Source organism: Globicephala melas, chromosome 6 (assembly GCF_963455315.2).
Source record: "Globicephala melas chromosome 6, mGloMel1.2, whole genome shotgun sequence".
In the NCBI taxonomy this organism is placed as follows: Eukaryota; Metazoa; Chordata; class Mammalia; order Artiodactyla; family Delphinidae; genus Globicephala; species Globicephala melas.
The window spans coordinates 56,401,702-56,414,475 of NC_083319.1; the positions used below are offsets into that span (position 1 = coordinate 56,401,702).

Consider the following 12,774-nt stretch of genomic DNA (forward strand, 5'->3'; position numbering starts at 1 on the left):
ATAGGGAGCACTACAGTGAGATCAAATTTTAGGTGTAAGCATTATGCTTTCATAATTAATTTTTGATGTAATCAATTTGAAGAAGATATCTATAGCAAATATCTTTTGTTTGCCTGCAGATCTATTCTCTACCCTTCACTGTGTAGTTTAACTGTATCAGCAGGCAACGTCATAAACTAGCTTTCCTTAGGTTTAGTTGAGGGAGCCCTGGCAAGGACCAGATAAAGACAGGGAAGTAGGGAAAAGTAGGGTAAAGTACTTTATTCCCTTGGCTTCCTCTCTGTGAGGTTTTTGGTATTTACCTAACATGCATGTGCTGTAAAAATAGTTAATAGGGAAATAACCTGAGCTGATGGCTGTCTTGTTTAATGTCTTGCTAAATTTTCATGAACAATACAAGCATAATTGTTAAGAACACATGTATTAAGTTCATATAAGTGGAATAAAAGTTTTATAAATGGACTTAAATAAAAGGGGGGGAGTTGTGTCCTTCAACACAAGGTATCATCTCAATAGCCTCTTGTTTGTAATCCTCTCATGGGTACCAGTAACTACACCCTCTTGCTCACCCTGGTTAACAGCCTCATGTCTTAATGTTCAGCTATAATCCAATCTCTTTTGAAATAAACCCTCCTTGAATTTTCTCATTTTGAATGTGCCACCTGTTTCCTGATAGATGAGAGACAATGATACTGTCAGTGATAGATACTACATCCAGAGACATGTTAAATATGCAATTAGGTCTCAAACTTAGAGAAGTTTGGGCAAGAGACATATATCTGAGTCTTCTGTATATAGGTGGTATGGGAATGGATGAGATGACTTATGAAGAAAATATAACATGAGAAAAGGATAGACTCTTGGATAAAAACTTGAACTGTGGCAACAGCTGGACAGTTAAGAACCAGAAAGAACTAAAATATTGGACAATGATGGCACTTAAGACTGAGGGAGGGCTTCCCTGATGGCACAGTGGTTAAGAATCTGCCTGCCAACGCAGGGGACATGGGCTCAAGCCCTAGTCTGGGAAGATCCCACGTGCCACAGAGCAACTGAGCCTGTGCTCTAAAGCCCACGAGCCACAACTACTGAGCCCACATGCTACAACTACTGAAGCCCGCGCACCTAGAGCCTGTGCTCTGCAACAAGAGAAGCCACCGCAATGAGAAGCCCACATGGCAATGAAGAGCAGCCCCCACTTGCTGCAACTAGAGAAAGCCCGTGCACAGCAACAAAGACCCAACACACCTAAAAAATAATTAATTTTTAAAAACAAAACCAATAATGATGGTAACTACTTTATCAGTAATGATGGTAACTACTTTATCAATATAACCTCCTCACAACAACTTTAAGAAGAATATATTAGTGTAGCAACACTCCAAAAAACGTTGAAGAATCTGCCATGACCATAAGATTAAAAGCAGAATGAATATACAATTGAATCAAAAAGAATGAAGTACCCAGGAGGTGAAAGACCAAAGAAAGCTGGAAGGACCCTGCTCCCTGACTTCAAATGATGCTACAAATCCACAGTAATCAAAACAGTAGCGTACTGGCATAAAAACAGACACACAGATCGATGGAAAGGAACAGACAGCCCACAAATAAACCCATGCATATACAGTCAATTAATTTATGACAAAGGAGCCAAGAATATACAATGGGGAAAGGACAATCTCTTCAATAAATGGTGTTGGGAAAACTGGACAGCTACATGCAAAAGAATGAAATTTGATGGCTCTCTTACAATATATACAACAATTAATTAACTTAAATGGATCAAAGACTTGAACATAAGACCTTATACCATAAAGCTCCTAGAAGAAAAAGATAAGCAGTAAACTCCTTGACATAGGTCTTGGTAAAGATTTTTGGAATCTGACAACAAAAGCAAAAGCAACAAAAGCTAAAATAACTTCGTGTGACTGCATCATACTTAAAAGCTCTGTACAGCAAAGGAAGCCATCAACAAAATGAAAAGGCAACCTACTGAATGGGAGAAAATATTTGCAAATCATGTATCTGGTAAGAGGCTAAAATCCAAAATATATAAAAAAACTGATACAATCCAATAGCAAAAAACCAACAATTTGATTAAAAAATGGACAGATCTGAATATACATTTTTCCAAAGACACACAGATGGCCTACAGGTATATGAAAAGATGCTCAACATCACTAATCATCAGGGAAATGCAAATTAGAACCACAATGAGATACCACCTCACACCTTCAGAATGACCATTATCAGAAAGACAAAAAATAAGAAGTACTGGTGAGGATGTGGAGAAAAGGGAACCCTTGAGCACTGTTGGGAATGTAAACTGGTGCAGCCACTATGGAAAACCGTATGACAGCTCCTCAAAAAATTAAAAATAGAACTACAATATAATCCAGCAATTCCACTTCCGGGCATTTATCTGAAGAAAATAAAAATACTAACTTGAAAATATGTACCCCCATGTTTACTGCAACCTTATATACAACAGCCAAGATATAAAAACAATCTAATGGATGAATGGATAAAGAAAATGAGGTATATATACACAATGGAGTATTAGTCAGCCACAAAATAGAAGGAAATATTGCCATTTGTGACAATGTGGATGGACCTTGAGGCCATTACACTACGTGAAAAAAGTCAGACACAGAATGATAAAACTGTATGATCTCTCTTATATGTGGAATCTTAAAAAAAAAGAACAGATGGGTGGTTGCCAGAGGAGGAGGGTGGGAAGTGGGAAAAATGGGTTGAGTGAGTCAAAACATAAAGAAGAAAAATAAAATTAAAAACAAAGTAGAATGAACACATACACACACATCTATCTGTATCTCCATCCTTAAAGAAGACACATACATCAATGTTTACTGCAGCATTCCATAATAACAAAACACTAGAAATAATCCAAAATGTGCATCTTATCAGGTAAATGGATAAACTGTAACACAGTCAGATAATGTAATATTATATACTAGCACGTGAAATAAACTAGAATGAAATAATTCAACACAGTTAAATCTCAGACACATAATGTTGAGTGAAAACAGAAAGTTGACATTTATATAAAGGATTCTTCAACATGCAAAAATCAATCAATGTGATACACCATATTAACAAACTGAGGAAGAAAAACATATGATCATCTCAATAGATGCAGAAAAAGCTTTTGACAAAATTCAACACCCATTTATGATAAAAACCCTCCAGAAAGTAGGCACAGAAGGAACTTACCTCAACATAATAAAGGTCATATATGACAAACCCACAGCCAACATCATCCTCAATGGTGAAAAACTGAAACCATTTCTACTAGGATCAGGAACACGACAAGGCTGCCCACTCTCACCACTATTATTCAACATTGTTTTGGAAGCTTTAGCTACAGCAATCAGAGAAGAAAAAGAAATAAAAGGAATCCAAATCGGAAAAGAAGAAGTAAAGCTGTCACTGTCTGCAGATGACATGATACTATACATAGAGAATCCTAAAGATGTTACCAGAAAACTACTAGAGCTAATCAATGAATTTGGTAAAGTACTAGGATACAAAATTAATGCACAGAAATCTCTGGCATTCCTATACACTAATGATGAAAAATCCAAAAGTGAAATTAAGGGCACACTCTCATTTACCACTGCAACAAAAAGAATAAAATACCTAGGAAAAAACCTACCTAAGGAGGCAAAAGACCTGTATGCAGAAAACTATAAGACACTGATGAAAGAAAGTAAAGATGATACAAATAAATGGAGAGATATACCATGTTCTTGGATTGGAAGAATCAACATTGTGAAAATGACTATACTACCCAAAGCAATCTACAGATTAAATGCAATCCCTATCAAACTACCAATGGCATTTTTCACAGAACTAGAACAAAAAATTGCACAATTTGTGTGGAAACACAAAAGACCCTGAATAGCCAAAGCAATCTTGAGAAAGAAAAACAGAGCTGGAGGAATCAGCCTCCCTGACTTCAGACTATTCGACAAAGCTACAGTAATCAAGACAGTATGGTACTGGCACAAAAACAGAAATATAGATCAAAGGAACAGGATAGAAAGCCCAGAGATAAACCCACGCACATACAGTCACCTTATTTTTGATAAAGGAGACAAGAATATACAATGGAGAAAAGCCTCTTCAATAAGTGGTGCTGGGAAAACTGGGCAACTACATGTAAAAGAATAAAATTAGAACACTTGCTAACACCCTACACAAAAATAAACTCAAAATGGATTAAAGACCTAAATGTAAGGCCAGACACTATCAAAGTCTTAGAGGAAAACATAGGCAGAACACTCTATGACATCAATCACAGCAAGATCCTTTCTGACCCACCTCCTAGAGAAATGGAAATAAAAACAAAAATAAATAAATGGGACCTAATGAAACTTAAAAGCTTTTGCACAGCAAAGGAAACCATAAACAAGACCAAAAGAGAACCCTCAGAATGGGAGAAAATATTTGCAAATGAAGCAACTGACAAAGGATTAATCTCCAAAACTTACAAGCAGCTCATGCAGCTCAGTATCAAAAAAACAAAGAACCCAATCCAAAAATGGGCAGAAGACCTAAATAGACATTTCTCCAAAGAAGATATACAGATTGCCAACAAACACATGAAAGAATGCTCAACATCATTAATCATTAGAGAAATGCAAATCAAAACTACAATGAGGTATCACCTCACACCAGTCAGAATGGCCATCATCAAAAGTTCTACAAACAATAAATGCTGGAGAGGGTGTGGAGAAAAGGGAACCCTCTTGCACTGTTGGTGGGAATGGAAACTGATACAGCCACTATGGAAAACAGTATGGAGGTTCCTTAAAAAACTAAAAATAGAACTACCATATGACCCAGCAATCCCACTACTGGGCATATACCCTGAGAAAACCATAATTCAAAAAGAGTCATGTACCAAAATGTTCATTGCAGCAGTATTTACAATAGCCAGGACATGGAAGCAACCTAAGTGTCCATCGACAAATGAACGGATAAATAAAATGTGGCACATATATACAATGGAATATTACTCAGCCATAAAAAAGAAACGAAATTGAGTTATTTGTAGTGAGGTGGATGGACTTAGAGTCTGTCATACAGAGTGAAGTAAGTCAAAACGAGAAAAACAAATACCATATGCTAACAAATATATATAGAATCTAAAAAACAAAAATGGTCCTGAAGAACCTAGGGGCAGGACGGGAATAAAGACGCAGACCTACTAGAGAATGGACTTGAGGACATGGGGAGGGGGAAGGGTAAGCTGAGACAAAGTGAAAGAGTGGCATGGACATATATACACTACCAAATGTAAAACAGCTAGCTAGTGGGAAGCAGCCGCATAGCACAGGGAGATCAGCTCAGTGCTTGTGACCACTTAGAGAGGTGGGATAGGGAGGGTGGGAGGGAGGGAGATGCAAGAGATATGGGGATATATGTATATGTATAGCTGATTCACTTTGTTATAAAGCAGAAACTAACACACCATTGTTACCAATTATACTCCAATAAAGATGTTAAAAAAAAAGAATGTTAAAAAACAGACCTGTATACACCTGAAACTATCACAACATTGTAAATCAATTTAAAAAAATCAAATGTATTTCTGTATGTTAGCAACAAAATATAACTGAATTTTAAAATGATTTACAATTGCATCAAAAGCATGAAATTTTCTCTTCCTCAAAAAACACTGAAAATGAAAAGGCAGGCCACAGACTGGGAGAAAATATCCACAACGCATATACATAGCTAGCAAAGGACTTGTATCCAGAATATATAAGAGAATTCTTTAAATTTAATAATAAAATACATGGGAATGATAAAGTCTGGAAAGTGGTTTCTCCTGAGGACAGAAGAAAAATACAGAAAATCTTGATTAAAACTATGCTTATTTTGTTTAAAAATTGCTGGGTAGTGGGCATCTAGGCCTTTATTACAATTGTATTTATTCGTTGTTCCGTGCTTAAAATATTTCTAATTAAAAAAGAAAAGGTTAACACTGTACTCAAAGAGAAAGTTTAATTCATAGTAAATTATCATAGTCACTAGACATTTAATGAAGGATTTTTTCCCATGTCTTATTCACCTATGTTTATTTGATGTTAAGCACAGGACACAGATAAATATATGTAAAATTGGAGAAAAGAAAAAGATTCAGTCATATCTCTAGTTTCTTACTAGCCATTTCTACTTAATTGCTTAAATGCTTCCCTCATCACTTCAAACAACTTATTAAAAACTGCAGTTCACTGATCTTTCTCCACACCATGGACTCAAAGCTTTTTTATTTTCTTTGCTGATTCCATCATATTTAAGTCACAGGGACAGCATGCTGCTTAGGAGCACAAGCTTTATAACCAAACTGCCTGGGTTCCAGTCTTAAATTTACCACTCAAAAATTGCCTGGCTTTGGGTAAGTTACTTAATGTCTCTGTGCCTCCGGACAAATGCTGAATACATACATACAAGGTGCTCAGAGCTAAACCTGGCAAATAGTCCTGCTCAATAAATGTTAACCATTCTTTTTAATTTTCTTCTTATTGCTATTATTACAACTACCTCCTGACTCCTCTTTGTCTCTTCCTTTGTTCCCCCATGTCAAGGAAGGTACTAAGTACTGTTGATTGTTCCCAGAACAATCTGACCTTCTCCCTATTTCTGGTTACCAGTAGTGGAGGTCTAGACTACTACAGCCTTCTTCCTACAAGCTTTGCTTTTCTTCAATTCCTCTCTATTCCAATGTATTACATACTACTGTCAGATTAATCCTTATCCCCTTCCATAAAACCCTCTTTCCTATAGCATAAGTAGTTCTATGAGGCTCTATAGAAAAAAAAAAAGTATTTCACAGTGAGTTCCCAATTAACCACTACTATTAAAAAGTATGGTGGTAGAAAGTCTCAAGGTTGAATTTTAATCCTACAAATATCAAAGCAAGCTAAATTTATTACTATAAGAGGAGCAACAATATATTATAAATTGCCTTTGAGTAGCATTAGTAGTTCCCTATTAGGTCAGCAATCACTCCTAACATAGTTTGAGATATGATTTAGTATAAAAATCACCAGTCTGGGGCTTCCCTGGTGGCGCAGTGGTTGAGAGTCCGCCTGCCGATGCAGGGGACATGGGTTCGTGCCCCGGTCTGGGAAGATCCCACATGCCACGGAGCGGCTAGGCCTGTGAGCCATGGCCACTGAGCCTGCGCGTCCGGAGCCTGTGCTCCGCAACGGGAGAGGCCACAACAGTGAGAGGCCCGCATACAGCAAAAAAAAAAAAAAAAAAAAATCACCAGTCTTTTTTCAGTAATCACTTACCTCTCTGGGCCCTAGTCTCTTGCTATTAAAAAAAAATTACAGATGTGTCATCCATCTCTATGCTCCCAGACCCTAGAAGGTAACACTAATTGAGCACAACATTCTTTCCTGATGAATCCAGAGTAAGCATAGTTATCCAGGAAATTAATACCAATGGAGGACTGGCAGAAGTGAACCTATATGTCATTTTGAACTACACAGTCTCTGGAGTTTCTCCTAATTTTAAACTTTAAAGGTCTGTGATTCTATTCTAAAGCTCTATGAATCTACATAAAATTCCTCTCATTTAAAATTTATAATTCATTTAATACTACTTCCAGAAATCTAGAAAGCACCCTGAAATCTTTCATACAAATTATTTTTGTATAGCTTCAAAGTAATTTGGTTTAAATTTTAAAACTCTATTTTGAAACAAATATCATTGTGATATTTCAGTACTAATTCATACGTAGGTGAGAATGCATTTTGGAACACTATTAAAATGGGCCCAGAAATTTGATATGGGCACACAAAAGTTATACAACTACTCTTTAAAATGTAGTTCCTGAAAATTTGAACAACATGAAACTCAACTTTTTTTTTTTTTTTTAGCATTTACCTTTTTTCTTCTTTTGCTCTCAGCTGTTCTTCCTGTCTCAAAACTTGAACCATTACAGATTCAAAAACTCCACTTGTCAAGCCTGCCAAACTTCGTGGTGTTGACCGGCGCCTTGTTGAAGTACATGCAGTTCCCTTCTCATCCTCCAATCCATAATAGCCTCTAGATGTAACTGCTATCGTTGTCTTTTCTCTCAAGTGCCTTGGAGAAGAATAAGTCAATTCACAGGTCAAATCTTCTGGGTAAGCAATAAACCCCCTTAACCAGCATCTTAAGATGAATCCTTTTTGCTAACTACATAAAAATTTAGTTAAACCTTGCTTAGCTATGTTTCAGATTTTTATCCTCCCTACATAATTTCTAATTTTCCTTACTCATGTCATAAAGTCAGTCTGAGTGATAGTCTCTTCCCTACATTAAAAAAATATAAAATTGAAGCACTAAAATTAAGAATTAAAGATCTCTTCAATGAAAAAATTTTATTGTTTGCAAAATTAAATGTAGCTTATCTTTACATCTCTTCATATATTTCATACTACTATATCATTACTATGGAAAAATATACAATCACACAAAAACATTTTGGGAGAGAAAATTTACGATATACAAACACTTTGCAGTAATTATAAACAAATGAAGCACTACAATATATAATTTTAAGTTGTAAGCATTACAATATATAATTGTAAATTTAGAAACCTTCTGACTAAACTATAAAAAGAACCTAGGAATCTAGATTTCCTCTTCAACCTCACCATAAATGTCTCCCTACCCTATGATATTTATTATTACACTAAGATACTAGTCTAATGCTTAAAGATAAGGATGAAAAATTTTCTTAGCAGTTTGCTTAATTATCCATAAATTGTCTTAACGAATTTGGATTAAAACTATTTACACTGAAGAAAGAAACATTAATCTTATAAAATTTTAAGTCTAGAATAAAAACTGAATCCTGAATTTATGAGTTAATTGTAAATCTATATGAGTTAATCGTAAAAAGCACCAGGGAAAATATCTGCTGTTCTACCTCTGCAAAACATCCCAGAGCCTCTGAAGGCTTTGTACATGTTGTTTCTACAATGGTAAAATCAAGTCAATCTTAAAGTAAGCATTCAATATGCTGGATAAGAATCTATGTAAATTAAAATTTGAACCTGTAGTCATATTTTCCTGCTTTCCTATAGGCACAGGTTTTCTGTAATATAAAATAAGCTAAAGGTTCACCGAAACATAAACCTTTATGACATGAAATATAATCAAACTCCTGTCCATCTTGGACTATATTTACAGTGGTTTATTACTCTAAGTTAGAGTAACTTTATAACATTCTTACTCTCAGGCCATCTAGGTCCCGTGAATAGTATGACTGCAAGGTTCTACTGAACTGTGGCACTATTATGTGTTTTCTTTATTATGAGATAACATTTTAACTAATTCAGCTTTAGGCAGGGCATAAACTTTTAAACTGGTTTTCTAGTAATGCTAAAGAACTTGAGCTAATCTATCCATACTGTTTCAGGCTGTGATCTTTTAAGCACAACAGCATACATCTATATAGTGGCTAACTGGCTGGGAGTAAGGAACGTGGGCCCAAGGAAAATAAACTGGCAATAACAGATACTGAATGGGTATACCTGGGTTCATTTTAGCATAGTGTTCACACTGGCGAACTAACTAGTTCTGTAATTTTAATTATTTCCTCATCGATACTAATGGAAAAGAACATTAATGGACAATATTACACTGAAATGTGATGACATGTCAGAGGTTACACGGTATGTAGAGCACTGGGGATAAGGAGAGTTGAGGGAAATATTAAGTCATATGGCTTACAAACTGTCATGTAAACAAGTCAGAACCTAATTTTTACCCTTTAACTTCAGTCTTATAAGTAGAGATGGTGAAGTTATAAACTACTTTTTTAAACAGTATTTTCTCATAACAAAGAGGAATTAATATCCTTTATTACTCATCAGAAATAAGAATTTATAAGCTTTGATATTTATCATTCATAATCCAAATACAAAGAAAACGATGATGCTTCTCTTGTATCAATACATAAAGATGAAAGGGTCTAAGGAAAAAAAATTCTCATGCAACATTAGCGGGTATGTAAAATTGGCACAGCCTTCTTGGAAGTCAATTTGGTAATAATCATTAAGATTTAATGTGCACATATCCTTTGACCCATCATGCTTCTAGGAATTTACCCTATAGACATATATCCACAACTGTGAGCAATAACACACACACACACACACACACACACACAAAGTATTGTTTGTCATTCAAAAAGAACAACCTGGAAACAAATGTCCTTCAATAGGAGACAGGTTAAATAAAGTCATGTACATCACAACATGCAATATCATCATCCATTAAAAGCAACAGGTAAATCTGTATGTACTCACTATAAAAGATGTCCACATTACACTGCTGAATGTAAGGAAGTTGTTTTGGGGTAAAATATATTTTTTACCCCAAAAGGAATTATATACAAGTATATGTAAACATACATATGGCATCCAGTAGTGTGTGCTTGTGTACATGTTCAAACTCTCACCTAGCTTACTTCAATCTCTTTGTGACACGTCTCCTGACTTCTACTCTGATCTCCCTCCAGTCTATCCTTCAAGCTGCAACCCAGGTAATCCTTTTAAAAAGCCAATCAGATTTTGTCATTGCCCTGCTCTGTCTCTTCCAAAGCCTTCCAGTTATACTTAAAATACCATGCAAAGTTCTGATGGCTCACAAGAGTTAGTATGATATGGCCCTCATCTACCTCTTCAGACCCTATTTTCTATTACTCTGACCTTAGCTTTTTGTGTTCTGGCCACAAAAGTCTCCTTGTTATTCTCAGTCACACCAACATCTGCTTTGCACTTGATCTCTCTCCTGTAAGGCACTTTCCCCCCAGATATTTGTATGGCCAGGCACTATCACTTCATTCAAATCTGTATTCAAGTATCACCATATTTGAGAGGACTTCCCTGATCACCATAACCTGTAAAGGATTCCCTGTCATTCTCTATTGTTTTACTCTTGTTTCTTTTTCTTCATGTTACTTATCATACATTAATTATCTATTTATTTGGTAATTATCCATATCCTCACCAGAATGAAAGCTCCAGGAGGATAAGCACTTTGTTTTGTTCCTTCAGAGCCTCAAACTGTGGTATATAGATATAGTATTTGGAAGGATACAAGCCAAACCATTTATTTTTCATTTTAAATTTACACACATAAAGTTGAAAAATTCTACTCATCTATTTTGTCCACAGTAAAAGAACACTGATTAAACATTTGTTACTAACTAGTACTTGAGTTTTCATACATCAGAGAATAAAAGGCAATAAAATAAGATGAAAATAAGTCTCACCTCCAGATAAGAATTGTCAGATAATCAGCAATCAAATAATACACTAAAATAACTCCCCCTTCCCAAAATTCAAGTTTTCCTTCCTATTAGGAAAATTATTCCATGAAATCAGTCTGACAGTAGTTTGAAAATAACAGATTGCTAACTGTAAGCAAAAGCTAAGCAATAATTATGGTTGATTCATTGAGTTTTATAGTTACCCTTTTTCTTTTTTTTTTCCCTCACAAAGAAAGCATGAAAAGGTCTTTTCTGTGGTGTTGATGCATTCCAAGTTTCAGAATTCAGAGGTGCAATTTTGTTTAAAATTATTAAAATAAGTATTAAGGTGGAAGTAAACTGATATTAAGTTTTACTTAAGGTTAATATTTGGACTGATCCTCTACTATAAAAAGATGATTGGAAAGGTTTCCGCTATTACATGATTTTACATTACCAAAACAATGTAGAAGTGTCACCTATAAAAAGTTTATCTGTCCACTTAAAAGTTGGAAACAGAATCATCTAATGTGCTTTAAAATGTTCCAAATGAAGAGTTTCAGTCACTTTTTAAACCCATTTACTTAAAAAAAATATTAAAATGCAATATAGCCCTCAGGGTCCTGACAAGAAAGAGATAATATTCAAAAGGAGGTGATGTTTAATGAAGACACCATTTACAAATGTGCAGGTAAGGTTAAGGGAAACTAGGAAGGCATGGTGAAGCACTCGTGGACTAGCTAGAGAGCATTATTATCACTCTAGGCTCAAAAGGGAAAGGGGAGGGAATAGTTACTAGAACCAAGAAGCTGTCATTGTAGAAGAGGGCCACACGATGATGATGCAGTTACTGAAGCCCAGCAAAGAAGAAGCTGTTAGAATAAATATCCCTACCTCTCTGTCAGTGCCTCCAACTGACTGAACCCAATCAGAAGCCAGAAAACAAGGCAGACCAGTTGATAACAGTCCTTAGAGATCAGCTTCCTGGGGCACAGAGCATAGTGCACAAGGGTGGAGAATAGATTTGAAGGTGCAAATGAAGATTATCCAGCACAACAGGAACTTAGTACTAGTTTTCAAGAGCAACTAACTGAAATTAGGAAAGGCAGAACTTTTTTTGGTGGATTTCAACAAAAACTTTTGCATGTTTGATAGATAAGCATCATTATGTAGTCAGCCCAGCCTGTCATGCACTTTTTCCATCTGGATTTGTGTATGTTTATGAGCTCTGAACTACAACAGTCTTTAAAACCAAGTACCAAAATAAACTCAACTTAAAACAAGCCTTTTAGATAACGCTACAGCCAATTATTAAACCAAGATTTTCAAAACTAATGAAGTATCAAAATGCCCTCACCAAAAATAACATTAGTATTATTTTTTAAAATTTAAAATATGCTTAATCTCTCATTTCCAGGATCTAGTTTAATGTATTGTGATGTAATGTTTTATAATATATAAAGCATAATAGTACAGAAGAACCTATATAT

General features: G+C 35.4%; 1 protein-coding gene across 4 annotated transcripts in view; it reads right to left on the bottom strand.

The window, feature by feature from the left end:
- Positions 1–12,774, bottom strand: part of BRD10 (bromodomain containing 10) — a 104,735-nt gene that overhangs the window by 67,461 nt on the left and 24,500 nt on the right. For 3 of the 4 annotated variants that reach the window (XM_060300912.2, XM_030877145.3, XM_030877144.3), the window contains exon 2: positions 7,927–8,127. The exons of the other annotated variant lie outside the window; for it this stretch is intronic. In XM_060300912.2, coding sequence (XP_060156895.1) covers positions 7,927–8,127 — 201 coding nt within the window. The remainder of the gene's footprint in view (positions 1–7,926; positions 8,128–12,774) is intronic. 4 annotated transcript variants of the gene reach the window in all.